Here is a 26,728-nt window from a genome sequence, read left to right as displayed (position 1 = left end):
AAACACACCAAGAGCCCATGGGAGACACTCAGGATGAGCAGTACTACATCTGCTTGTTGGGTCAGTGGTCAGGGTTTGACTGCATGGTGACCTGTGTGACTGCAGGGCACAAGTTAAGCTGTCCTTTTACTCTTCCCTTCCCTCTGCCCTCGGACACTAGATAAGGGTTCAGAGGTCAGGGGCGGTTGCTGTGTCCACACGGTGGTCAGGGTGTTTGTAGTGGACAATCAGAGGGATGGCCATTACTGGCCCATTGAGAGGGAACAAGGGCTTTACTAGACTAGGGGATCCAGAATGGACCAGTACAAACACACAGGGAGCAGCTGTACTCTTGACTTACTGGATCGGCACTTTCTGTTACATCAGTAAAAATGGTTGCATGGTGTCAATGGAATCCTCTTTTAACGATAAGAGGACGGCACTTAATTACTTTTGATAAATTCAAACAAAGTATTTTTTTTTATTAATTTACAAATAATTTATTAAATAAATAGTTCCAATAAATAACATAACATTATTAACCAACATTTTACAAAAAGCATATTAATCACAATAGCCTTGAGAAAAGATGGTAAAATAAAAATCTTTGGCTACATGACATGCCTATTGTACAAAAAGAGCAAGATGGGTAAATACTTGAATGGACAGACAACAAAAACTATTCCTGTTATGTGTTCATACAAAACAGTCCTACAGTTGAAACATATTTCAAAGAGGATTGTCAGTTGTGTTATCCTTCAGCTCATTCCCTGTCATCCAAATAAATAATCAATCAATTCTGTACGTAATCAATACATATAAGATCAATGTGTCACTCAAGGAATGTGGTCATATTGCAGGATTTGATAATAAATAGTGCTTTGCAAATAAGCAAGGTCAGAATCAGAGATTCAGCACACGAAGAACAAATCTCCATAGACTTTTGTAATTGGATTGCAGTCCTTGGTGAATTGGACAAGACTTTATCTAACCCCCCCCCCAAAAAAAAAAAAAATCCTTGACATTTTCTATTTCTTAATCATTTAAATTGTCCTTCATGGCCTTAATGCATCCTTATTTCTCATTTCAAAACGAAACATTTTTGATGCAGACATCTTTCACCACTGACAGGATGAACATACATGTCAGACATGAAGATGGGAATACATCCAAGCTACCGGTACATCCATGCAGATAACAGATTACATTTCACAAGGCTCCCATCATCCCGTCATAATTTCAAACATACAAGTGTAGCTAAATACATCCATCTCCATCTCTTTATTTCAGCAGGGAAGGCATCACCCACAAACACCACACAAACACCCTCTGCTTGCCATCATCACCAACGCTGTCCCCCTCAAGTGTTGCAGAGCTAAAATGGAGTCTATGGGTGGGGGTATGGTGACAGACAGTTTTACCCCAGGGAGTGGTAGATGATGATCACCCATCAGAGGAAACTGCAGCAGGCACACTACCAGGCCTCGGTACTGTCACAGCTTGATCCAGGGGAGGGGGCGTCAGTGTCGCTGGCCAGGCCCCAGGTCCTGGAGGAGGAGTGGAGACGTTCCACGTTGCCCCTGAGGAAGGTGAGCAGGGCGGTTGGGGAGTGCGAGGCCGGCTGACCACTCTGGCTCTCCAGCAACTGCACCAGGAAGTTGATGTAGCGCATGGCCAGCCGCAGGATCTCGTTCTTGCTCAGCTTCTTCTCTGGCGGGTGGGTGGGGATGAGCTTGCGGAGCTCAGTGAAGGCAGTGTTGACGTTGTGCTGCCGCCAGCGCTCCCGTGTGTTGGTGAACACCTTCTTGGTCATCGTGCTGCTCTCCTGGAGGGAGGAAGAGAGGGGAGCGTTTTAGAGAGAAATCTACACAGAATCAAAACTACCACGGTGTTGTTCTACTGGAATTTCACCCTATTCCCTATATAGTGCACTATTTAGCCCATGGCAAAAGTAAATGTTCTTTGAATGTTATGTGACATGTTTTTCTCTGGAGTTTAGTCTGAAACGGCACTATAGTGCACAACTTTTGTCTAATCAGAAGTAGTGCACTGTATAGGGAATAGGGTGCTATTTCTGGAGCAGACCCCAGGCAGAAATGCAGTATGGTGGTGTCACATAACATTTGAATTGCACCTAAATCTCCACGATGACTGAAATATGGTGCATTAAGAAATAGATGTAAAATATAGTTTAAGTATGACTAATGTAATGCATTTGATATTGGAATTCAGTTTCACCTTCAGAAGAGGAGAAATACCATCATGAAAATACATGTTTATGGAAAAGGTCTGACCTTCAGTCAATGCATACAGAGGATGCTAGTGTGTTCGTCACGATTAGCGTACATACAAATAAATACACTTCTGTTGTGTTGAACTATTTATTTCTGAATGGTACACAAAAAAATACAAGCGGAAAATGTGTTCCATCTTTCATGAGATTCCTTAACATTTTCATTCCAACAATTTTTTACTCCAACAATTCTGCAATTCAATAAAGAGGAAAAAATTCAGAGGAAAAAACAAAAAAATCCACTTTATTGTCCCTGATCTCACCTGGTAAGTGCTGTAGCGTGCAGACAGAGGTATCAGAAGTGTGTACCTCAGGTCATCAGTGTTGGCTGCTGCAGTAGCCCAATGTAGTAGTCCAGTCCTGTGTGTAGTAGGTCCAGTCAGTCACAGCCTTCTCATACTCTGATGACTGTGTGTGAGAGGGAGGGATGGAGAGAGGGAAGGCTGGCGCATACATCTCACATTTTTATAGCTGGGCGAGCCCCTATTGTGTGACGTGTGCGGTCGTTGAGCCTCTCCTCCAGTCTGCTGCATTGTGGTGTTCAACTCAAGAGTGATGTTTCCAGCCGCAGACCACTGTGTTTCCCGTTGGGTGTTCCATTCTGTCTGTAAACAAAGAAATGACCAATAGGTTAGCGGTAAACATATGAACACTGATGTAATATCATACGTTTAACAATTTCAGAGAATATTGGAAAACTTTTACTTTCGTATCATCCACTCCTTTTTGTTGAGTCATTTCACTAAATGATTCATGAATTTTAATACGCAACAATGTGACTTTTAAAAGCTAACATTGCGCTTACAAATAAATTCCTATTGAGCTGAAACTGAGACGTTTCCCTTCCTGATCCTTCCCTTACAATTCCGGACATTTGTTCCCTTCTATGCGCAAACATCAACCATGGGTAACCCATTCAGTAAAACTTTGATATCACCAGTCCTGCTACCACTGAATTCACCCTGATTGGGCCACAAAAGGTAAAAATACCATATCCAGATTGACAGTTTAACAATGCGTGTTTTGTTATGACTATGGTAATCTTGTTGAGCCATTCCAGGGGCCACACATAAATTACAGGGGGAGCATGGGGAGCGAGCAGGCTGGTCCTTCCCTGAGCCACAAGCATGAGCGCAAGTCAAGCCATCTCTCTACAACCCCTCCTCCTCGGCCACCTCTCCTACACCCTCTCTCCGCCTCCCACTTTCAACCTCCGTTTCAGATTTTTAAAAACGACGTCTAGTTTAACCAATTGTTAATGTTCTTTTTTACACCCTTCAAGTGTTGTTTCAAAGACGCAGCCTTCCATAAAAGTCTCTCTGTGTGGAGTAGGAATTTACATAATCCGATTAGGGCCTGGGATTAGCGCTGGGGCCTGGAGAACAGGCCCAATGGGGCCGGCCCTGAATTGCTGCCATTCATGGGCCTTGCTGCACTTCCAAGGGGCTGCACCTGCAATGGTGGGTTCCCCTCTCCCCTGCTCTCTCCACTCTACTCGGCCTCAGGTCTGCAGACGCACTCACAGCAGGCAGTAGGCCCCTTCAGCCAGCCAGCCAGCCAGCCAGTCCCTACGTCCCCATCCTCACACCAGGGGTGTATTCATTACGCTGATTCTGTTGCAAAACATTTAGCAACGAAACCGTTAACTCCAAACGGAAACTGTTTTGCAACAAAAACTTGAGTTTCTATTGGACAAATTCAGGTAGATCCCTCCCAGTTTTGTTCCGTTTGCTCTGTTCGCTTCCATTTGGTTCTTAAACGGTTTACGTTGCAAGACTTAATGAATACACCCCAGGGCCGCATTCAGTAGGGCCAGGGCACAACTTTGTGGAATGTTCAGATAGAAATGTATTATGTAGAATAAACATGCCTCTCTGACATGTAGAATAAGGTATCACATTGTCAGATTTATTCATGACATTTCTATCTGCAATGTTCCGCAAAATTTTCCTGCTGAACGCTGCCCAGCACTCTCCCAGAGCATTTACCCCACCATGACCACGATCATAAAATTTAGCTCAGCAAAGGACTTTTATCTGAAGAGCTGTGGACTGTAGCTCGGCTTTAGCTTTGGTTTTCCTGTCACGGAGGGTGGTGTGTGGGGGTAAAGAACCAATCGGCTTGACGACCCTGAAGAAAACAACATAAAGCTCCTATGGCGAAGTGAGAAAAAAATACATTAGTCAGTTTTGTTCAATTGTAGATCTTATTGAACTGTATAAACATCAAATGCAGTAAGATATCCATGCTGTAGTGGTGTCATCAGAATAAAAAGAAACATCAGTGTAGCTACAGAAACAACTATGCAGAGACTACAATTACAAAAGTCTCCTTTCAACTGACGTTCACATCGAGAGCCTGTCCAATCAAAGTACTGAATCTAGAAGAACATAGTGTTATAAAACAATCAGAGTTGTAGCCTGACCTTTGAGGTGGTTAGGAAAGAATTCTGCTTTGAAGGTTAGATTTGAACAGCCTGTTAATTCTCACAATATGTCACCTATTCAATCCAGGGCCAAAGTGTGGCAGGCAGGACCAATTACTGGACCATTACACTGACGTTGATTTAGCCTCCACGTGTTGGACTTCTTTAATCATTTTCTCCCTCAGCTTTTGTTTTGCTTGCCGTTAAAAACACCCCCTTTTGGTCTTTTTGTTAGGCTTGTTGTTAAGGCAATGTGGCCAGAGACATATAACCGAAACGAAAGGCTAGCTTGGTGGTTATTTATGGTGTGTATGTGTGTGTGTGTAGCTTATGGACAGAGGAGGTTTGCTGCTGGCAGGAATCAATGCCCTCGGGGGCTCTTTGTCTGAGGCTCATTCCTGCGGGAGCAGGCTTCAGTCTGCTGGCTGGTGGAGATAAGCACTCTCTCCACACTCTGAGAGACAGTGATAAGAGGATTTCTGTGCTAAATGAAAAACTACCTTTTGAGCTCTGAAATGAAGTGGGGGGGGGACTATTAGTTTTAGCTGGAAAAATAGAACCTTCATAAAATGTTCTGATTATGAAATATTATTCTATGTAAAAGTAGTATTCGTAATAATAATGTATCTGGGTATTTAATCTAATGTAAACTGACTAATTTTAGAGTGTAAAATTATTCATGTATCAAGTCAGAATGCCAAGGACTAAATTGCAGGTCAATTACAGAGAAAAAAACGATCCTTATTTTCAGTGCAGGGACAATCCATATAAATCTGAATCTCCAGCAAAAACAAATACAAAGCACATTTTACTTTCCCAATGGTTATTTCACACACACCTCCCAAATAGAATATATGTAGTATTCCTTTTGGAATTCTCTCGAACCCTGCAAAATGTTTCTCTCAGCAACTATTCACATGGCAGTGGAAATGCAGTGTCTATCTGACTACATAAAGCATTTTTACAAGTTGTAACTGAGGTATTTGGGACCAGTATAGTCTTAGTCCCTTATTGTCAGTAAATACAGTGGCTATGCTTGTGAATGGAGCTTTTATTGCAGTCCTGATGTCCAGTCCACCTGCTGTTTCTCACTGCGGCACAGCTAAAAACACTAACCATGGAGACAGTTGACTGCTACGGAAAGGTCACAGGACGAAAGCATTGGACTAGACACAAGATGTTTAGATATGCACTAAGTGAACATTTGAATTCATGGAAATTAGTAACATACATTCATTTGAGTTCATAAATATTAATCCGGTCTTGTTCATGGTCCTGATACAATGCTTAACATGCTCTGGCAAAAGCAAAGAAAGATAGAGGACAACATTTCAGTATCTTTAACGTCATATTTTTATATGAATTTGTAAAAGCCAAAATTACACAAAACTGTCTACACGCATCCTTCTTATAAAAAGATTCACAACATTTTTATTAAAAAAACAACTTAAACAAAAATGTATGATTATTTTCCTAACAACAGTTGAACATTTAATAGTGTCCTATAAAACACTCAAGAACCTATGGTATATTACAGAGCCTTCAGAAAGTATTCATACCCCTTGACTTTTTAGAAATGTTATGTTACAGCCTGAATTTTAAATGGATTAAATTGAGATTTTGTGTCACTGGCCTACACACAATACCACATAATGTCAACGTGGAATTAAACATTTAAAATGAAAAGCTGAAATGTCTTGAGTCAAGAAGTGTTCAACCCCTTTGTTGTGGCAAGCCTAAATAACTTGTATGGACTCACTCTGTGTGCAATAATAACATTTAACATGATTTTTGAATGACTACCTCATCTCTGAACCCAACACATACAATTTATCTGTAAGGTTCTTCAGTCGAGTAGTGAATTTCACCCACAGATACAACCACAAAGACCAGGGAGGTTTTCGCAAAGAAGGGCATCTATTGTTAGATGGGTAAAAAATAAAATAAAGCAAGACATTGAATATCCCTAGTCACTCCACCTAGTCACTACAAAGATACAGACGTCTTTCCTAACACAGTTGCCGGAGAGGAAGGAAACCGCTCAGGGATTTCACCATGAGGCCAAAAACAGTTATAGAGTTTAATGGCTATGATAGGAGAAAACTGAGGATGGCTCAACAACATTGTAGTTACTACACAATACTAACCAATTTGACAGAGTGAAACGAAGGAAGCCTGTACAGAATACAAATATTAAAAAATATGCAACCTGTTGGCAACAAGTGATTAAAGTAATACTGCAAAAAAAAATGTGGCAAAGCAATTCACTTTATGTCCTAAATACAAAGTCTTATGTTTCGGACAAATCCAATACAACACATTACTGAGTAGCACTCTCAATATTTCCAAGCATAGTGGTGGCTGCATCATGTTATGTGTTTGCTTGTAATAGTTAAGGACTGGGGAGTTTTTCAGAATAAAAAAGAAACTGAATGGAGCACAGGCAAAATCCTAGAGAAAAACCTGGTTCAGTCTGCTTTCCACCAGACACTGAGAGATGAATTCACCTTTTAGCAGCACAATAACCTAAAACACAAGGTCAATTATAAACTGGAGTTGCTTACCAAAAAGAAACTGAATGTTCTTGAGTGGCCAAGTTATACTTCTGATTTAAATCAATGGCAAGACCTGAAAATGGTTGTCTAGCAATGACCAACAACCAATTTGACAGATCTGGAAGAATTTTGAAATAAATAAAATGGGCAAATGTTGCACAATCCAGGCGTGGAAAGCTCTTAGAGACTTACCTAGAAAGACTCAGCTGTAATTGCTGCCAAAGGTGCTTCTACAAAGTATTGACTCAGGGGTGTGAATAATTATGTAAATAAGATATTTCTGTATTTCATTTTCAATGCATTTCCCAAGATTTCTAAAAACACGCTTTCATTTTGTCATTATCTGGTATTGTGTATAGATGGGTGACAAACAAAATAAAAGTAATCCATTTTGAATTCAGGCTGTAACACAACAAAATGTGGAATAAGTCAAGGGGTATGAATACTTTCTGGAAGGCACTGTACCTGTATTTCTTACATACTGAATATCACTAGTTGTAGACAGGGCAAGGGACTGACAGGATTCTATCCTTGTAAGTTTTAAGAGTTTTCTGTTCATTCAGGTCATTCTTACTATTTTGCCACTTCATAAATATGAGACATTTTAGAAAAACCTTAGTCTTGTCTGTCCATCACTTCGGCCTGGCACCTTCTCATAACTGAGCTTTCCCCTCTTCAATGGCGTTAAAACTGGGGGGAAATAAGAAGCGTGAAATACATGAACAGGACAAAATAATCTTGTAATTGCTCACATTTACATAAATAATTATGTTCTTTTCACACTTCAGGCTATATTGGAACTTTTCCAAACGACTAAAGGAGTTCTCTAAAAACCTATTTAAATGCAAACTTGATTTCTCAGCACTCTAAACATGTTACTCTCAGTCTTCACCTGTGCCAGCCATCTCTGGGCCTTCTGCTCTCCTCTTCCTCTCCATCCCCGTTCTGTAACTGGTCCCATAGTCAGGTGACACACTCATGTCTCCCCTCCCCAGGGCAGTGCTGTAGGGGCTGCCACTGCTACTGCCCCCCCATGCCAGAGCTCCTCTAGGCGAGGCCAGGCTGGGGTAGTGGCTGACATCAGGGTAGTGCAGCCGGTCACTGTACCCTACTGTAGAGAACGAGTACATCTGGTTGTCGGAGTACGCTGGTCTCTGTGTGTTGGTGCTGTAGCTGAATGAGGATGAGAGGCCCGTCTGAAATTTATTTTCTGGCGCGTAGTTTCTGGGGGAGCCACAGGACTCCTGGTGCAGGGGTGCGCTGCCCGTCCACTCCTCTCCTCCTCTATTCCAGCCTACAAACTTCAGCTCATTGCTCTTCTCTACCTCCCATGGGTTGTGGCTCCAGGTGTGCTGAAAAGGGGCCTGCTGGGAGCCGAAGGAGGGACTCAAGTCCACCTGGAAGTCTGCACCGTCTTCCTTGGTCATGACAGAGCTTTCTTCATAGAAGCTTCCCGCTACACTCTCAGCACTGGGGGAGCCAGCGAGGAAGCAGATGGAGTTGAATGGTTCTGGGTCGCAGTGTGTGTGGCGGTTGCAGTCGGCGTGTTGATCGCGGCTTGTATGAGTGTCGGTGTGTGTGTATTGATTGTCTCTGCTTGTGGCCCAAGGCTCAGTGGGGCTATTGTGGTCTTTCTGATGAGTGAAGTCAGTGTGAGACTCTGTGGAGGAGGCAGCCGCAGTCAGCTTGTACAGAGACGTGGTGTCACTGAAGAGCTGAAATAATAAGGAAGATAATTATTTCAAGTTTGTATTATCAATATAGCACCATCACAGAGTTTGGCTGATAAAACATAACTGAAGACAAAGTTCGGAATGATGAGGATGCAGATGTTCCATAGCATATGGAAAACGCATACATCTACATTGTAATATACAAAAAAGTAAGAGACAACCCCATATTTTCTTCCCAATGAAGGCAAGGTGTATGACAAGACTAGGAAACTTGTGAGAGGAGATGGCTGGCCAGGTCACCTTGACAACTTTGTAAGGGACCTCAGGGAGCAGCTCCTGCAGCTGTGAGAGGGAGGCCCCCAGGAGCCAGTGGAGAGAGGGGCCCCTACTCAACATCAGCTGGGCCACCAAAGGGTTCACACAGGGGAAACCTAAGAGGCACCTCTCCTCCTGGAGGGAAGACATAAGGGAAGAGCAGCCGGTGAGACCAAATAAACAAACACGTACACACACGCAAAAAGACACACACACACACAGTACCAGTTATTTTTTACTATTTTCTACCTTGTCACAACACAACTGATTGGCTGAAACGCATTAAGAAGGAATGGAATTCCACAAAGGCACACCTGTTAATTGAAATGCATTCCAGGTGACTACCTCATGGAGCTGATTGAGAGAATGCCAAGAGTGTGCAAAGCTGTCATCAAGGCAAAGGGTGGCTATTTGAAGAATCTCAAATATAAAATATATTTTGATTTGTTTAACACCTTTTTGGTTACTACATGATTCCATATGTGTTATTTCATAGTGTTAATGTCCTCACTATTATTCTACAATGTAGAAAATAGTAAAAATAAAGAAAAACCCTTGAATTAGTAGGTGTGTCCAAACTTTTGACTGGTACTGTACATCCAAATACACAAGAGCAAATACACATACAAACACATTCGCACACACGCACACAGACCCTCCACTGGGACAACTAATTCCCTCTGTGTAAACTGTATGCTTCCGTCATTAATTAACTAAATGATGAAATCTGCACTGTTATACAGCACTCTGAAATTAACTACATTCATTTGGTATTAGGATCCCCATTAGCTGTTGCAAAAGCAGTATCTACTCTTCCTGGGGTCCACACAAAACATGACACATAATACAGAACATTAATAGAAAAGAACAGCTCAAGGACAGAACTAGATCCATTTAAAAATGGCACACGTAACCTACATATCAATACATACACACAAACTATCTAGGTCAAATAGGGGAGAGGCGTTGTGCCGTGTGGTGTTGCCTTATCTGTTTTTGCAATGGCTTAATATAATACTGTACACCTTCTTGAATTTGTTCTGGATTTGGGGACTGTGAAAAGACCCCTGGTGGCATGTCTGGTGGAGTAAGTGTGTGTGTCAGAGATGAGTTTAAGTTGACTATGCAAACAATTTGGAATTTTCAACACAATGTCTCTCATAAAAAAGAAGAAGTGATGCAGTCAGTCTCTACAGAACTCTTAGCCAAGAGAGACTGGCATGAATAGTATTTATATTAGCCCTCTGATGAAGAGCAAGACGTGCCGCTCTGTTCTGGGCCAGCTGCAGCTTAACTAGGTCTTCCTTGCAGCACTCAACCACACAACTGGCCAATATTCAAGATAAGACAAAACTGGAGACTGCGGGGCTTGCTTTTTGGAGTGCAGTGTTATAAAAGCAGAGATTCTCTTTATTACAGACAGAACTCTCCCCATTTTCACAACCATTGAATCTATATGTTTTGACCATAACAGTTTACAATCTAAGGTAACACAAAGTAATTTAGTCTCCTCAACTTGTTCTGGATCGCACCCTTCATTACCAGATTCAGCTGAGGACTAGAACTTAGGGAATGATTTGTATCAAATACAATGCTCTTAGTTTTAGAGATGTTCAGGACAAGTTTACTACTGGCCCCCCATTCCAAAACAGACTACAACTCTGTTAAGGGTCTCAGTGACTTCATTAGCTGTGGTTGCTGATGCTTATATGGTTGAATCATCAGCGTACATGGACACACATGCTTTGTTTAATGCGAGTGGCAGGTCATTGGTAAAAATAGAAAAAAGTAGAGGGCCTAGAGAGCTGCCTGCTATAGACCACACGTTACATGTTTGACATTATAGAAGCTTCCATTAAAGAAAACCCTCTTGAGTTCTATTAGATTGATAGCTCTGTATCCACGATATGGCCGAGGTTGAAAAGCCATAGCACATAAGTTCTCAACAACAGTTAATGGTCTATAATATCAACTGCTGTAATGAAATCTAACAGTACAGGTCCCACAATCTTCATATACATTTCTTTCAACCAATCATCATTAATTTGTGTCAGTGCAGTACATGTTGAGTGCCTTTCTCTATCTCTAATGCTGACAGTCTGTTAATTTGTTTACAGAGAAATAGCATTGTATTTGGTCAAACACAATTTTTCCCAACAGTTTGCTAAGAGCTGGCAGCAAGCTGATAGGTCTGCTGTTAGAACTAGTAAAGGCCACTTTACCACTCTTGGGTAGCGGAATGACTTTGGCTTCCCTCCAGGCCTGAGGACAAAGAATTTCCTCTAGGCTCAGATTAAAGATATGACGGATAGGAGTGGCTAAAGAGTCAGCTACCATCCTCAGTAGCTTTCCATCTAAGTTGTCAATGCCAGGAGGTTTGTCATTATTGATTGATTGATAAAAAAGAATCAACCAAAATTCAATCTTGCAATGCTTTTTTTTCATTATTTGTATTTTTATGCATGAGTATGATGGCTCACTGTTCGTTGTTGGCATTTCCTGCCTAAGTTTGCCCACTTTGCCAATGAAGTAATCATTAAAATAATTGGCAACATCAAATGGTTTTGTGATGAATAAACCATCTGATTTGATGAAAGATGGAGTTGAATTTGTCTTTCTGCCCATAATTTAATTTAATTTTTTATACAATTAGTCTTGGCTTCATAATACAGTTTCTTCTTCGATTTGTTGAGTTTAGTCACATAATTTCTCAATTTGCAGTAAGTCAGCCAGTCAGATGTGCAGCCAGACATATTTGCCACATCACTTTCAACCGTACAGTTTTTCCATATCCTCATCAATGGTGCCCTCACAGTTCTAACATTGAGTTTCTTAACAGGTGCATGTTTATCAATAATTGAAAGAAGCAATTTCATAAATTCATCAAGTGCAGTGTCTGGATGCTCCTTATTAATCACATCAGACCAACAACATTTCTTTAACATCATCCACATAAGGGTCACAGCTAAATCTCTTTTACACTATTTTAGGCCCAGCTTTTGGAACTTTGGCTTCCCTGATATAGCCACTGTATTGTGATCACTGCATCCAATGGGTACGGATACAGCTTTAGAACAAAGTTCTACAGTATCAGTAAAAATGGAATCAACACATGTGGATGATCTTGTTCCTGTCGTGTTTGTAAACACCCCGGTAGGTTGATTAATAACTTGAACCAAATGATAATAATAGCAGTGGAAAGGATGAAAATACCACATGCTACTGAGAGATAAAAAGGCAGTTTGGTAAGACTACAGTAGTTACTAGTCACCTTTGAGGAAATCACAGAAAGCCACTCTCTGTCCAGGTAGCTGAGAGGATCTCTGTCACTGGACAGCAGTGTATGGAAGGCTATCTGGCAGATCCATTTGGCAATGTCCACCACTTCTGATACAATCAGCACCTGGTATTGAGAGAAATAAGTCAGCAAAGCATTCATAGAAATGTTGTATCAGACTTGCATGGTTGATTTTGATAAGAGATTAAATGTATTTTACCTTGACATCCAGGTCCTCAGTCTTGAGGCCAAACAGCACCAGAGAGGAGTAGACCAACACCAGGTTGTTGAAGCCCTCACTGGTCAACCTACACCCACAGAGACGACCACAAAGACAACTCAAAAATGTATTCTGTGGGAAATGTGTGTGCGTTGGTGCTGAGTACTAACCCAGAGTCCTGCTGGCAGTGAAGGATGAGCCAGCAGCAGCTGTACTGCAGAGACAGAGCAGTCAGTCGAATCACTAGACTCTCACAGGCCCGCTCCTGACACAGCTCCTCCTGCTCCTGGTGATGGGGGAGACCAGAGCAAAGAACATATATGCACAGTTTGAGAATAATGTCTTAACCTACAGTTCTTCTAGGTATGAGACAGAAACAGATAGAAAAGTGTTATCAACTGGGAAATGTGGTATTCAACAATGTAATAATAGGATAGAAAGGGGAGTGTATGAAGGGAGAAGGCCATGGGCATACAGTCCATTTTGGTGGAGAGACATTCTTCTGAAGAACATTTATTGGGACACAACTAAACAATGGATAAGATCATTCTAAAGAGAGACAGAGCAAGGCTCTCTCCTCACTGAGACTGGCCAGGAGGACCTACTTGAATGATGACTGCAGTGCTTTCGTCTACTGTAATCACAGCATAGTGGTGAGTCCCTCCAAGCATCTGTAAGGACTGAGAGTGGCTCCTCTCCAATACAGTCATATTACACCTGCAACAAAGAGACACATCCTCAAACCTACTCCAAGAAATAAGGCCAATAAAGTCAACGGATTTCAGAAGTGACTTCAAATGATTCAGTGGAAAGAAGACCCACGTTGATTCCAGTATCTGAAGCAACAGAGGACAGCTGAGCAGACCCTCGGTCACAAACAACACGAAGGGGACACTCTGCTCCAGGGACCAAGACTCAGGGTCACTCACTGATGGATTAATACAAACACAGACAGGCAAGCAAACACAAATGGAAATTGATTATTATAGTGCCTTTACATCTGCATTGCTGGCTCTCTTGGGTTTAAGGCTCGGTTTCTGTATAAGCACTTTGTGACAACTGCTGTTGTAAAAAGGGCTCTATAAATACATTCGATTATCATAATTGATCGATCATTTCAGAATTCCATGAGAAAGGGCCAAGAAGCAATTAACACCATTTAAAAGAATCATCTTCCTGCTGAGTTCAATACAAACCAGAGGCATTAGGTATCCTGGTCTGGAAGGTGATGTGTGTGATGTTCCTCTCTGTGCAGATGGTAGCCCAGGGCGAGTGTTCTGTGTTGCTGTACTCCACCACCAGGGAGAAACAATCCCAGGGGAAGTCTGCTCCCATGTGCTGACTACACACCACCACACAGCAGCTACGCTGCAGGCTGGGAGAAGGGAGAAGGCATGACAGTATAATTTCTCAATAGGAGTTCCAATAAACAAAAGAAGTATGTATAAATAGAGTTTTGGGAGATACTCGCCTATCTAGAACTTTCGAACCCTCCAGCTTACTTCGACTCTCCTCAGGATACACTGCAGCTACAGTCTCACCTGGGACACACACACACGAGCACACACACACACACACACACACACACACACACACACACACACACACACACACACACGCACTCAGATAGGGTGGGGCTGATTAGTAAAGTAATCTTGCATAAGACTATTAAATAAAAAAAGTGAGCAAGTGTAAGATAAATGCACCGCAACAGGCCATGTCTGCTGGAGTTGGCATTACTGAGTAATACAAACTAGACAATATTAGGTCAAGTCTGAGAGAAGCGAGAAAGTTTCCTTACCTGTGACTTGGCTCAGGGCTTTAATGAGCATAGCTCTGGCACAGTCCAAGTCCATTGTTATTATCACCAGAACCTACAATATTAAACGTATTTACCTCTGAAATACTACAGTCATCAATTGTGATGACTTTCATTGTGGTAAAGTTCACATACTGTAGATCTTATCGTGCCTTTTAGCTGTCATGTTGAATTAAGTGCAACTTTTTCTTTTCATATCCATATGCATTTTGATAGGAAAGAAAACTCACATTGGAGTTTTGGACCCCTTTGCTCTTGCTCTGCACCCATGTGGTCAGCTGTTCCTGCAGTTCCAGTATCTTAGGGTTGGGCTCTTGTTTTTTCTGACTGAGATACAGAACAATCTCCAGCTTTCTCACCAGCTTGTCCAGACTCTGCCCCACGCAGGCCTCTGTGGCCTTGGATAGGTACTCTGTTACAGGACCAAAAAGAGGGGAATTCCAGATGTATAGCGGACAAAATCATATTTGCGATCAATTAAAAGCATTGTTGAATAGTAGTTGAATAGTAGTGTGCTAGAGGTGACATTTTCAACTCCTGTATACTGACCCACTGCAGTGCTGAGGTCACACTTGAAGAGCAGGTCCTTCACTGTCACAAGGACATGTATCAGTGCCACATAGTTAAACAAAGCCTCTGGGTCTGCAACACAACATCAAACAACTTCTTCTATATGTCAGGCCATAAAATGAGACGTTCAGATTCAAATACCAGGCTGCAGTATATTATTACCTTAATTTGTATTACTTTAATCCTTTCAATCGTGGCTTAAACACGGTTTATCAGAAATCTACTAAACAAATGGAAAGTCAAGGAAGAACACGCCAGAATAAGCCAACACATATATACACCAGTGTCCAAGCATGATGGATGCCTGACTGGTTGTGTTTGGTAAATGTGTGTGTGTCTCACCCTGGCCCTGTCGAATACTGAGCTCCTTCTCCTGCTGTTTCAGTAGGAAACGTGTGTGGTCTGGGTACAGGTTGCTGTAGTCTCCACAGGCTGTGTTGGTCAGTCCCAACTCCCTAGCTCTGGACAGGCAGGGCAGAGCAAACGCCTGCAGCTCTCTGTACGCCCAGAACTGACTCTCTGCAGCACAGAGGGAGGGGAGGCAGCTGTAACTGTGCTCAGAATTGGACGTGTGTCATGGTTAGCAGCTTGATGTTTATTGGGATGAATCTTGTCCTGGAGGCAGAGCTGAGTGATATCCTCTAGATTGGCCAGCTACAAAGTCCAAATTGACTATATATCGTAATAATTCATGAAATGGTCTTAATTTAAGGTTAGGGTTAGGGATAAGGTAAGCAGTGTGGTTAAGGTTAGGTTTTAAAAAATATTTTAGGACATTGTGGCTGTGCCAGCTAGTGACCACTCTGCAGAGCTGCCTTCAGTACATGAGTCATCACAATAATTGCCAACCTGCTCATGGTTAGGGGACGATGGAATCAGTTTTCACAGCATCGTCTGCATTTGGTTATCAATATACTGTAGCTATGTAAATGTTTAGTAACAGTATTTAGCTATTAATATAGGTGAACATATTTAGTAGGATTATTTAGTTCAATGTGAACCACAGTACTGCACTGTACCTGTGGCTTGGACGTGTATGACTTTGCTGTTATGTCTGTCCTCAGGGACAGGCTGAATGATTTCCTCAGGGTCTCTGATGTCATTTCCTGTGACTGCATAGGCAACAGGCTTTACATCGAAGCCAGGCCTCATTTCTGTCGTAGGTGGCTGTGGTGTCTGCTGCTCCACCTGTGCCACTGAAAATCACTCACTTACTTATAAGTTAAATGCTTAGAGGGCCTAAAATAATCTCACAAACCCATGTTGCTGTGAATACTGCTTGTCATGGTGAATTACCATGAACATGGACAGTAAAATATCATATCGTATCTATTTAATACTCTACCTGGGGTGCTTGTATGGTTTTGAGGCGACACCGAGACGTAGGTTCTCTGTTGGGCCCTTAACATCATGAAAGTGGACAGAGGGTCTAAGTCCTTCTGAGGTTTAGCCACTGGGAGACTCATGTGACGGTATCTCACACTGGGTCTGGGGGTTGGGAGTTTGGATACATTAGCTCTCTGGTCAGGTAAACCCTCCTTCTTCTGAGGTCTAACGGCATGGTTTAACTTCTCCAGATAAGTAGTGGTGGTAGCCTGTGCTGCTGAGATGGCCACACTCCCAGCTCTCTCTTTCTCATGAGAAGTTGAAACAGCCTGCGTTGAAAAGACCACAGTCCCAGATCTCTCTTTCTCTTGGGAAGAAGTAGATGCTTGGGCTGTGAGGGCCACATTCCCGGTCCTCTCTCTCTCCTGGGAAGTGGCAAAAGCTGGTGCTGAAACGACTGTGTTCCCAGCTCCCTCTCTCTCCTGATGATACGGCACAACCATGGGCGTTGCATTCTTCAGGATAGACCTGCCTTTGATCTCACTTGGTGGGCCTGACAACTCTAGGGACAGAAAGAGGAGCGAGATCCAGAACTTTGCTGCAGCCATATTATACACCTTTTCAATGTATTTTGAAGCACTGCGGAAGATAGCGGCAGCAAGGTGATTATTATATTATATGGTAATAAACTGATTCATATATCGGCCTGATATTAAACTTACCAGAGTCATCTACAGATTCCCTCAATATATCTGTAAAACAAGATAACACAACATCCTCAATAAGTTTCACGCTTTGAAAGAATTTACAAAGTTACCTAGACAGGTAGCTAGCAATACTGCAGTGGGACAATAGTTTTATAGATCAGTCAAACTTACTGTCCATCTGGCAGGGTGATAGTAGTGTGAAGTCCTCTATCATACTGCTCAATGTCTCCATAAGGTGGGGTTGGTCTGAGATCATCATACTCTCAGTGAAGTCAGAGGAACCATTCCCATACATCCCTATCAGTTCTGGTGAGTTTGTTCCCAGAAGTGATAGTTCCATTCCTTCATCGAGTCTCACAGAGTTGTCCCGACCAATCCCTAATAAGACTTCGCTCAAAGGCTGGAGCTGCACAACGGATTCTGACTTCTGAGGCTCTGTTAGCATTTAGCAAAGAGAAGAAAATGTATTCTTAGTAATGCACTGTTGCTAACAACGCAATGTGCAAAATGCAGCATGAATACAGGCAAAGGAGGTGTGATAAGTCTTGTTATGTCTTGTTATGTCACACACCTCATCCAACTACAGTACTATGCTCTTACCTGCCAAAAGAAAGCCCACTACCAAGTCAAGGTGCTTCTCTGCCCTCCAAAGTGCCTCTTCCATCTCCTCCTGATCTTTCTCAGACACAAAATAACTACAAGACAATCACCGGCCCCATGAGACTCTGCATCACTTAGTGGCACGCTGCATCACTTAGTGGCACGCTGCATCACTTAGTGGCACGCTGCATCACTTAGTGGCACGCTGCATCACTTAGTGGCACGCTGCATCACTTAGTGGCTCGCTGCATCACTTAGTGGCACGCTGCATCACTTAGTGGCACGCTGCATCACTTAGTGGCACGCTGCATCACTTAGTGGCACGCTGCATCACTTAGTGGCACGCTGCATCACTTAGTGGCACGCTGCATCACTTAGTGGCACGCTGCATCACTTAGTGGCTCGCAGCATCACTTAGTGGCTCGCTGCATCACTTAGTGGCTCGCTGCATCACTTAGTGGCTCGCTGCATCACTTAGTGGCTCGCTGCATCACTTAGTGGCTCGCTGCATCACTTAGTGGCACGCTGCATCACTTAGTGGCACGCTGCATCACTTAGTGGCTCGCTGCATCACTTAGTGGCTCGCTGCATCACTTAGTGGCTCGCTGCATCACTTAGTGGCTCGCTGCATCACTTAGTGGCACGCTGCATCACTTAGTGGCACGCTGCATCACTTCGTGGCATGCTTACAGAGCCATATATAGAGATATAATGTACTGTGTAAATGGTGCAGCACACTTAGTGATGGAATCTCAGAACAAACAACATTGCAGGTTGCTAGATCCTGTATCCTGATATAAGCAGCCACATCTTCAGTGGTAGAACACGCCAAGGAATGTACCCCAGATATGAAAAATACATGGTATTATCTCTCTAGTCTTACTCTCACACTGGTGAAAGGTCAAGAGGTGACTTACTATCTATAGAGTGGAGAGATCTGCTCAGCTGGGAGTTGGGAGGAGGCCAGACAGAGCTGGGTCAGGTTGGGCTTGGTAGAGGGGGTGAGGGGTAGGTCCATCTCCATCTGAGTAGGCAACACCAAGTGATCTGATAGGAGGGGGGGGTGGAAATTCTAATAATTCACACATTGATTTGGTTATACCATATGTCAATAATACATTGTACAGTGTATGTAGCCATTCTGTTGATTTATTGACTCTTGACACATAATGAGAATATACAGTAAAGTAAGATCTACAGTAAAGTGAGATCTACAGTAAAGTGAGATCTACAGTAAAGGGAGATCTACAGTAAAGGGAGATCTACAGTAAAGTAAGATCTACAGTAAAGTGAGATCTACAGTAAAGTAAGATCTACAGTAAAGTAAGATCTACAGTAAAGGGAGATCTACAGTAAAGGGAGATCTACAGTAAAGTAAGATCTACAGTAAAGTAAGATCTACAGTAAAGCGATAGTTTTGTACCTGATGACTTGAGATCCAGCAGCATTTCATTAATCTCACAGTGAGAGTCATTGACTGGCAGCCTTGGCACTTCAAACTGGGATATGTCTACTGACTCCAGTGCATCTGGGGGAGTTGCTGAAAGAAAGAAGATAAAACAGGTTGTTATTGGTAAGGAATATTTCTTCTCAATGACTTAACTGGCTAAAGGTTAAATAAACAGATGACACAGGACTTTGTGATTAGCCTCAATCACAGTCATTCTACACGGTAAATGCTGTTCCTAGATATAGTTACCCCCCCACCTTTAGTGAGCATATCCAGGCAAGAGGTTCGCTCCTCTATCAATTCAGGTACAACATTCAATAGTTTAGGAATATTTGAAAAAGGGAGGCAATCTTCCCTCCTGGGTGTGCAGGTGTCCATTTCAACAGGTAACATCAGAGACTATAAGAAAGGAATAACATTGAATCATTTATACAATCTGGTAACTATTTGCTAAACAGATATAATCTTCCTCCTCAGTGTCCTGTATGATCATCTCTTCATTCTCTATGATTGTATTTGTACTAAGGTTTTTTTGGGACAAACCTTGAGCCTTTCTTTATTAGATCAACTGGTGCTGGGGATCAGCTTGACGGTAAGGATGCATTACTTTGATTTCATCATCAGGATTTGGATCAGAACAAAGTATACATAATGAATCTCTTTTATGTATGGTAAATATTGTATACATAAATGCAAGTGCTAAAGAAAAGCCAAGAAAATTACTTTAAAATGCTGCATGAATAAATGTAAAAAATGGTAAAGCAAAGCGAAACCTAAATGCCTGTGAAGCCTTACGGATTTTTGTTTAAAGATGCACTACGCAGAAATCGCTTAATTTCAGTTTATGTGACAAAACGAGCAGTCATAGTGTAGAGTATCATTGTACCATCTAAACCGCTGCAAAACATATTTTATTTTTAGCTTTGTACACCAGCTTCAAACAGCTGAAACTACAATATTTTTGGTTATGGAAAAGACGCAAAAATGAAACTTAAGAACGGGAAGCATAAAAATAGAGCACATAGAACAGATCTACCGCTTCTTCAGACCTATAACTCACATTTCTATGTGAATTTAGTTGGGTTGCCAGAAAAGTTACATATTGTAGCTTTAAATGTGTATACCCTGTGTATAAAGATTGTCTTTGTTTTGCATACTGTGTTGCAAAGTATGACTATATTTTGTTGCATTTGTTGTTAATAAAACATTAAAATAATAATAATAATACAAATAAATGACCTCTTCATTCAACAACGACTCTTTGCTAAAGTCCTCGTCAGTGTTTGAACAGGTTTCGGAGCTTTCCGTCTCTGCATCAAGGGGTACCTCATAGGCCACACAGTGCCTGAAAGCCCAATTGACAAAACAAAACAAAAACGGATCATTAAGTAATACTACACAACAAAGACAACTGTATATTACCACCATGAATTAAAATATCCTTAATGAATTGAAAATTGCCCATGGTTTTCTATAAGGATGATTAAGAATATAATTCCAATTCTCTTACTGAGTTCACTGAAATGACCCCAATACTGTTGCCTACCTGAATATAGCTTCCTCTGACAGGGTGCCTCCAGTGGAGCTGAGAAGAGGATCTGACACAGGCAGATTCCTCAGTCTGGACAACTTGGCTTTCATGGAGGGCAGATGTTTCCTGAACTGTGGCAAGTGATCAGAAAACAGAACCTCCTCTGGCATGACAAGATCTGAGAGGAAAATACAGTTTTGGTTATATCAGTACATGTCCACATAGTTATTTTGCGACTTGTTTCTTTTAACTTACCTCTACTGACATAGACACTGCTTATAGCAGATACCTTAGGACAGGATATCTCTGGATATGTAATTCAAAATAACTCCAAGGGAGTTTCCTCTTCATTGTTATTCATCCAATAACAGGAAAATAACATTGTCTGATACACAGTGTAGGAATATTTGCATTGAAGCATTATGTTATGAACTGACCATCACGCTGATGTCTTGGGCTCATTTTCTCTCCTGTGCTCTTGCTAAAGGATTCATTACAGACAAAGTGTCCCTTGTCCTTCCTAGCCTCTTGCAGGACCCACGCTGCTTCATCTCTATCTAAGTCAAGCTGCGAGTTAGGGTTGGAGCTCGGTATCACCTCCAGAAGATCCACTCTCATTTGGGTCAGACTAACACTCAACCTGAAAAATGACATCATGATAAGAAAACCTTGTCAAATGTAGCGCATACAATCCTTCAGTAACTTCTCAGGTGTAAACTGAACTTTAAGCATTTGGATTGTCTTTCAACACACATACTGTAGATGTACAGTAGCCTATATACATATATTCAAATTAAGTGTTTACTTCTCAAGAGAGTATGTTGGTTGTCCTTTAATGCCCAAGTCATCTAGTAAAGATCCACTGACAAACAGTTTGCAGTTGGAAATCACATTCCCTGTCAAAACATGGAATAGGAAAAACTTGCCTATGAGTCCTTATCTAACCACTGCTGATGCAATAATGTAAATGTTTAAACTTCTTCCTATAGATAATCATAATCATACAAATCTATGTTGGCCATATATAATTGAAGCATTTACATTGAAAAACCTTGGAATAGGGCCAACTGCTGGGTAGTCGGGTAGATAAGTAATTAAAAAGAGTAACTCAACATACCTCTGCTCCATGGTTTCCTGTAGGTGACCTCAGGGGGGTTACCAGTGTGGGGGTAGAGGTCACTGCTACCCAGATGGTAGGGCATTGGCAGGGCCAGCCAGTTCATGGTCAATTTGAGACTAGTAGAAGCCTATAGATTGAGACAACGATGCAATCTAACATCAGACCAAGGTTCAAATAAAACAATTTTATATGAGATGGCAAGGTAAACTACTTTTTTTCAGCATGGCTGCAGTTATAAGGCAAAGCCGAAAATAATACCTTGAATAAATAATTTCAAATACTTTAGCTGTACTCGATTGAGTTTGACTGTTGCAATGGAAGCAATACAAAATAAAAAGTTTGGTAACAATATACAACACTAATTTATGTTTACTAAAAATAATAAACAGGGGATAAATCATTGGCTAACACACAGGCTTCAGATAGAGGGGAAAGGCCTAAGTAGTCAACTCACCTCAGAAGAATAGTCGAGAGCTCTATACTTGACTGCTGAGAAAATATGACTTGAGAAAGAGCACCCATCTTCAGACCTGGAGGGGGACAAACAAAAGTAGAGCAAGAATAGAGAGTCAAGATCTGAGTAGCACTTGTGCAGAATTTTTATAACTCTAATAGATTGATCATATTAGAAAAACAGACTTAAATGATGGATATTGGTCCTGTAACGCTAACATACTGTATTTGCATGACTTATTAGCTATAGTATTGTGTGACGTGGTGACGTGAGCCAGTGGCTGCATGAACATAAACACACAAACTAACACAGGTATTTGGACTGTGTCAGATGCAACAGATTGTAAACCAAAAAAAAGAAAGAAAAAAACAACAATGTATCACTACTAAAGAGAAGAGCATTCCATCAGCCCAGGTTTGATTGTGTTTCAAATATTTTAAAATAATAAATGATTAATTCGAGCAGAATATAGTATTTTGTATCATGGCTCCTTATTGTATTTTGTCTTAAAACATTTGCATTTGTTTGACTTGTGAAATGCACTCCAACTCAAAGATTAATGTACATTTGACAGATATTTTATTTAAAAAGAAGGTACACAATGAGTACATCCATATATTTTAAGAATGTACTTGGCTTCATGTTGTCAATATCCAATGAAAATGTCTGATGGCAATCTTTGAGAACTCAGTTAGGGACACAGTAGGAAGCAACGTGGGTGGTGTGCCGGCTGTAATGAGTTTTTCACCTACAGTATAATGTGATTTAAATCACATTTCAGAGACTGGAAATTCCTGACCACTATCTTGATTTCATGTCCACAGATACTCCCAGGTGTATTTTTCAGACGAGCCAAACTACAACCAAAGAGGAGATGAACACCACTGATTTCCAAAGGCACACACCTGTCAATATAAGGTCCCACAGTTGACAGTGCATGTCAGAGCAAAAACCAAGTCGTGAGGTAGAAGGAATTGTCCATAGAGCTCAGAGACAGTATTGTGTCGAGGCACAAATCTGGGGCAGGGTACCAACAAATGTCTGCAGCAATGAAGGTCTCCAAGAACACAGTGGGACCACCCAGACTCTTCCTAGAGCTGGCCACCAGGCCAAACTGAGCAATCGGGGGAGAAGGGCCTGGGTCAGGGAGGTGACCAAGAACCTGATGGTCAATCTGACAGAGCTCCAGAGTTCCTCTGCGGAGATGAGAAAATCTTACAGAAGGACAACCATCTCTGCAGCACTTCACCAATCAGGCCTTTATGGTAGAGTGGCCAGACGGAAGCCACTCCACAGTAAAAGGCACATGACAGCCCACTTGGAGTTTGACAAAAGGCACCTAAAGACTGTCAGACCATTCGAAACAAGACTCTCTGGTCTTGAACTCTTTGGCCTGAATGCCAAGTCACATCTGGAAGAAACCTGACAGTATCCCGAAGGTGAAGCATGGTGGTGGCAGCATCATGCTGGGGGGATGTTCTTCAGCGGCAGGGACTGGGAGACTAGTCAGAATCGAGGGAAAGATGAATGGAGCAAAGTACAGAGAGATCCTTGATGAAAACCTGCTCCAGTGCACTCAGGTCCTCAGACTGGGGCTTAGGTTCACCTTCCAACAGGACAACGACCCTAAGCACACAGCCAAGACAACACTGGAGTGGCTTCGGGACAAGTCTCTGAATGTCCTTGAGTGGCCCAGCTTGAGCCCGGACATGAACCCAATCAAACATCTATGGAGAGACCTGAAAATAGCTATGCAGCAACGCTCCCCATTCAACCTGACACAGCTTGAGAGGATCTGCAGAAAATCATAGGAGAAACTCCCCAAATACAGGTGTGCCAAGCTTGTAGCTTCATACCCAATAGGACTTGAGGCTGTAATCGCTGCCAAAGGTGGTTCAACAAAGTACTGAGTAAAGGGTCTGAATACTTATGTAAATGTGATATTTTTAATGTTTACATTTTTTAAAAACAATTTGCAAACATTTCTACAAACCTATTTTTACTTTGTCATTATGGGGAATTGTGTTTAGATTGATGAGGGGAAAAACAAATGTAATCCATTTTAGAATAAGGCTGTAACGTAACAAAATGAGGAAAAAGTCAAAGGGTCTGAATACTTTCCGAACGTACTGTATACTGTTTGCCAAGTCTCCTACTTTGTAGTTGGCCTTCCTGTTAACGGTTGGGTGATGTGGCTGATTTTGACTGACTCTGGGTTGGCTGCAGAAATCTTCATCCTCAAGTTGAGCATGACTGAGATCCTCCACTGCATAGATAACGTATACAACCGTTATGGGAGTTAACATCCCTGGAAAAGTAGCATCCTTCATGTGGGATTTTATCTGGATTGGTTGTCCCCTGTTCCAGTGCTGTGTCTGTGCAGAGCACTACCTGGCGGTGGTCCACCCTGTGGTTTTCTTAAAGTTCAGACCCCCTAGATACAGGGTGTTGTGTAGTGGTTTAGTTTGGTTTGTAGTTGTGGTTAATTATGTGGTCTTTGGTATCTTCTATCCTCATGTACCATACTATAGGACCTTGGTCTTATTCCTGATTATTTTTGGTGATGTTGTTTTGCTGCCTCTCAGTTCTCAAGGCTCTTAAACAGCCCGGGCCCAGGGAACGAGAGAGGAAGGTGGGAAATAACATGAAGGTCTTTAGGATCCTTTTGACTCTCATGACTACCATATGTGGCGGTAATCTATGTCCCGTTACTAGTTGTTTTCATCCTGTTTGATTAAAATATAGTGGAATTGTTTCCAGTGTTTGCATCACCGTGGCTGTGTTCTGTGGGTTAGTGCAGCCCCTTCTCTACCTCCACAGGACTGGCAAACTGCCATGTATGAAATCAAATCCAATTTTACTTGTCACATGCTCCAAATACAACAGGTGTAGGTAAACCTTACAGTGAAATGCTTACTTACAAGCCCTTAACCAACGTTGCAGTTTTAGGGGTACAAAATATAGCTATCTTAGGCTATATTCTTTGAGAATTAAACAACTAAACAGATTCCCAGACTGTAGCTTTTAAATCCTGATATTAGGCTAAGCCATGGGTTTTCAAAGTGGGGTCTGCAGGGGGTTCGCAGCCAGACCTCAAAATGAAAATACATGAAAAATGAATATTACTAACAGATGAAACAACTTTTGGCCAAAGGATCTGTGAAATAAGTTCAAAGTGTGTAATACAATGTAATATTATGTTCTTAACCCTGGGCAACATGGGCCTGGGAGGCTCAAAGGGATATTGGTAGGCACAGTACTCCACCACTTATACATTTCTTAACTCAAAACATGTATTTATTTTCACATCAATGCACTGTAATTTAAGGCTTAAAACTTTAAAGTTTTCTCTCTGCCTCATGGCTAAATGTGTAGAATTGCAGCATATTAGCGTTAAAGCGGCAACAACCCAAAATCTCTGCCTCATGGAAAAATATGTAGAATTGTAGAACATTTGCTTGAACAATGCAAAACTTCCTCTCCAGGCCGAGACTTGGTTCATCCAGCCATGCACTGCAGATGTCATAGTAAAACTCCTTGTAGACTATTTTTATCGCACTCCTGTTGTGTTATGATTATGAGGGGGTCCCTGATGAATTTGCTATCACAAAATGGGATCCCTGGTCCCCCCAAAATTGAGAACCCCTGGACTAGGCTATATGTTGTTCTGTTAGCTAATAGTTTATTGTAGCTGTAAATTAGCTACACCTTGTGATTAATTTGAGTTAGTACACCCTGTTGAAGATAAACTCCTCTGATATAGGCCTTAGTAGGGAGCACTTGGCCAATGCTGTACTGTATTTTGTACAATACATTACCCAGGGCCTAAATAGCTTACTGTATGATCTTTAGCTATGCGTTTTTTTTGCTAAAGAGATATTAAATATATTATAATGAGTATAGTGTTGTACAAAACCAATGTCTTCTTTGTAATAGAAATTATGCCTAATTTAGTTATCTACTATTCTCATGAAGTACATTAAGCAGTATATTACAAGGATTCTGTTAGCTAACTCTTTTTAAATTGACATTCGTTCTCTGGTATGATGTTGGATAGCCAACCAGGCTACAGAGGCTAACTAACCTAGCTAGCTAACGTTAGCTATCTTCACTGCCAAAACATATCAAATGTGGGTTAGCTGAGCTAGCTATCAAGCTCTGGACATGGACTCAAGCTCTCTCTAAAAAAAAATAACAGGAATACAGTTAGTTGTATATGACCAACCATACATTTTTGTTCAATACTTATAGCTAGCTAGCTAGCTACGTTATTATATGACACTTACATGGCGGCGCCAATGACCTCCCTTCATCTAAAAACAAATGAAATAACAACCTCTTCTTTACTTCAGTCTCACCTCACCTTTCGATGCCCTCGTGACTTTCACTTGACAGATAACTATGACGTCACGAC

General features: G+C 41.7%; 2 protein-coding genes across 5 annotated transcripts; both read right to left on the bottom strand.

The window, feature by feature from the left end:
* Window positions 1-453: 453 nt before the first annotated feature.
* On the bottom strand, window positions 454-2,877 carry LOC110535818 (T-cell acute lymphocytic leukemia protein 2). 2 transcript variants are annotated; one of them, XM_021621127.3, is made up of 2 exons: window positions 2,536-2,877; window positions 454-1,804 (listed from the first exon to the last, which is right to left on the bottom strand). In XM_021621127.3, exon 2 carries the CDS (start codon window positions 1,790-1,792, stop codon window positions 1,454-1,456), a length of 339 nt encoding a protein of 112 aa, XP_021476802.1. In that variant the 5' UTR covers window positions 1,793-1,804; window positions 2,536-2,877; the 3' UTR covers window positions 454-1,453. The 2 variants fall into 2 exon arrangements, with proteins under 2 accessions (XP_021476802.1, XP_021476803.1); XM_021621128.3 differs by having other exon boundaries at window positions 2,582-2,712.
* Window positions 2,878-6,026: 3,149 nt separating this feature from the next.
* Window positions 6,027-26,723, bottom strand: shoc1 (shortage in chiasmata 1). 3 transcript variants are annotated; one of them, XM_021621124.3, is made up of 29 exons: window positions 26,601-26,707; window positions 22,315-22,390; window positions 21,858-21,987; window positions 21,546-21,636; window positions 21,178-21,380; window positions 20,756-20,918; window positions 20,449-20,554; window positions 19,467-19,608; window positions 19,183-19,299; window positions 18,677-18,806; window positions 17,760-17,854; window positions 17,331-17,594; window positions 17,175-17,204; window positions 16,472-17,014; window positions 16,146-16,322; window positions 15,469-15,645; window positions 15,106-15,198; window positions 14,787-14,968; window positions 14,539-14,611; window positions 14,209-14,278; window positions 13,934-14,112; window positions 13,560-13,665; window positions 13,343-13,454; window positions 12,908-13,023; window positions 12,738-12,825; window positions 12,512-12,643; window positions 9,226-9,375; window positions 8,145-8,967; window positions 6,027-7,942 (listed from the first exon to the last, which is right to left on the bottom strand). In XM_021621124.3, coding segments are annotated over exons 1-29 (4,656 nt in total). In that variant the 5' UTR covers window positions 26,603-26,707; the 3' UTR covers window positions 6,027-7,856. The 3 variants fall into 3 exon arrangements, with proteins under 3 accessions (XP_021476799.3, XP_090046502.1, XP_036791536.2); XM_090190376.1 differs by lacking the exon at window positions 21,546-21,636 and having other exon boundaries at window positions 26,601-26,723; XM_036935641.2 differs by lacking the exons at window positions 21,178-21,380; window positions 21,546-21,636 and having other exon boundaries at window positions 26,601-26,711.
* Between the last annotated feature and the right edge of the window lie 5 nt (window positions 26,724-26,728).

The sequence above is a fragment of the Oncorhynchus mykiss genome, chromosome 11 (assembly GCF_057628025.1).
Source record: "Oncorhynchus mykiss isolate SJ-2025 chromosome 11, ASM5762802v1, whole genome shotgun sequence".
NCBI lineage: Eukaryota > Metazoa > Chordata > Actinopteri > Salmoniformes > Salmonidae > Oncorhynchus > Oncorhynchus mykiss.
The sequence above is the reverse complement of the archived record's forward strand: the minus strand, read 5'-3'. Positions and strand labels throughout refer to the sequence as shown.

What these genes read in the sequence shown, in the direction of transcription:
- LOC110535818 (XM_021621127.3), bottom strand. Translation starts at nt 1,792, where the DNA reads ATGACCAAGAAGGTGTTCACCAACACACGGGAGCGCTGGCGGCAGCAC.
- shoc1 (XM_021621124.3), bottom strand. An exon ending in CACTGCCAGCAGGACTCTGG is followed by an intron (nt 12,826 to 12,907) that starts GTTAGTACTCAG and finishes CTGTGGGTGTAG; the next exon opens with GTTGACCAGTGAGGGCTTCA. An exon ending in CTGAGGACCTGGATGTCAAG is followed by an intron (nt 12,644 to 12,737) that starts GTAAAATACATT and finishes TCTCAATACCAG; the next exon opens with GTGCTGATTGTATCAGAAGT.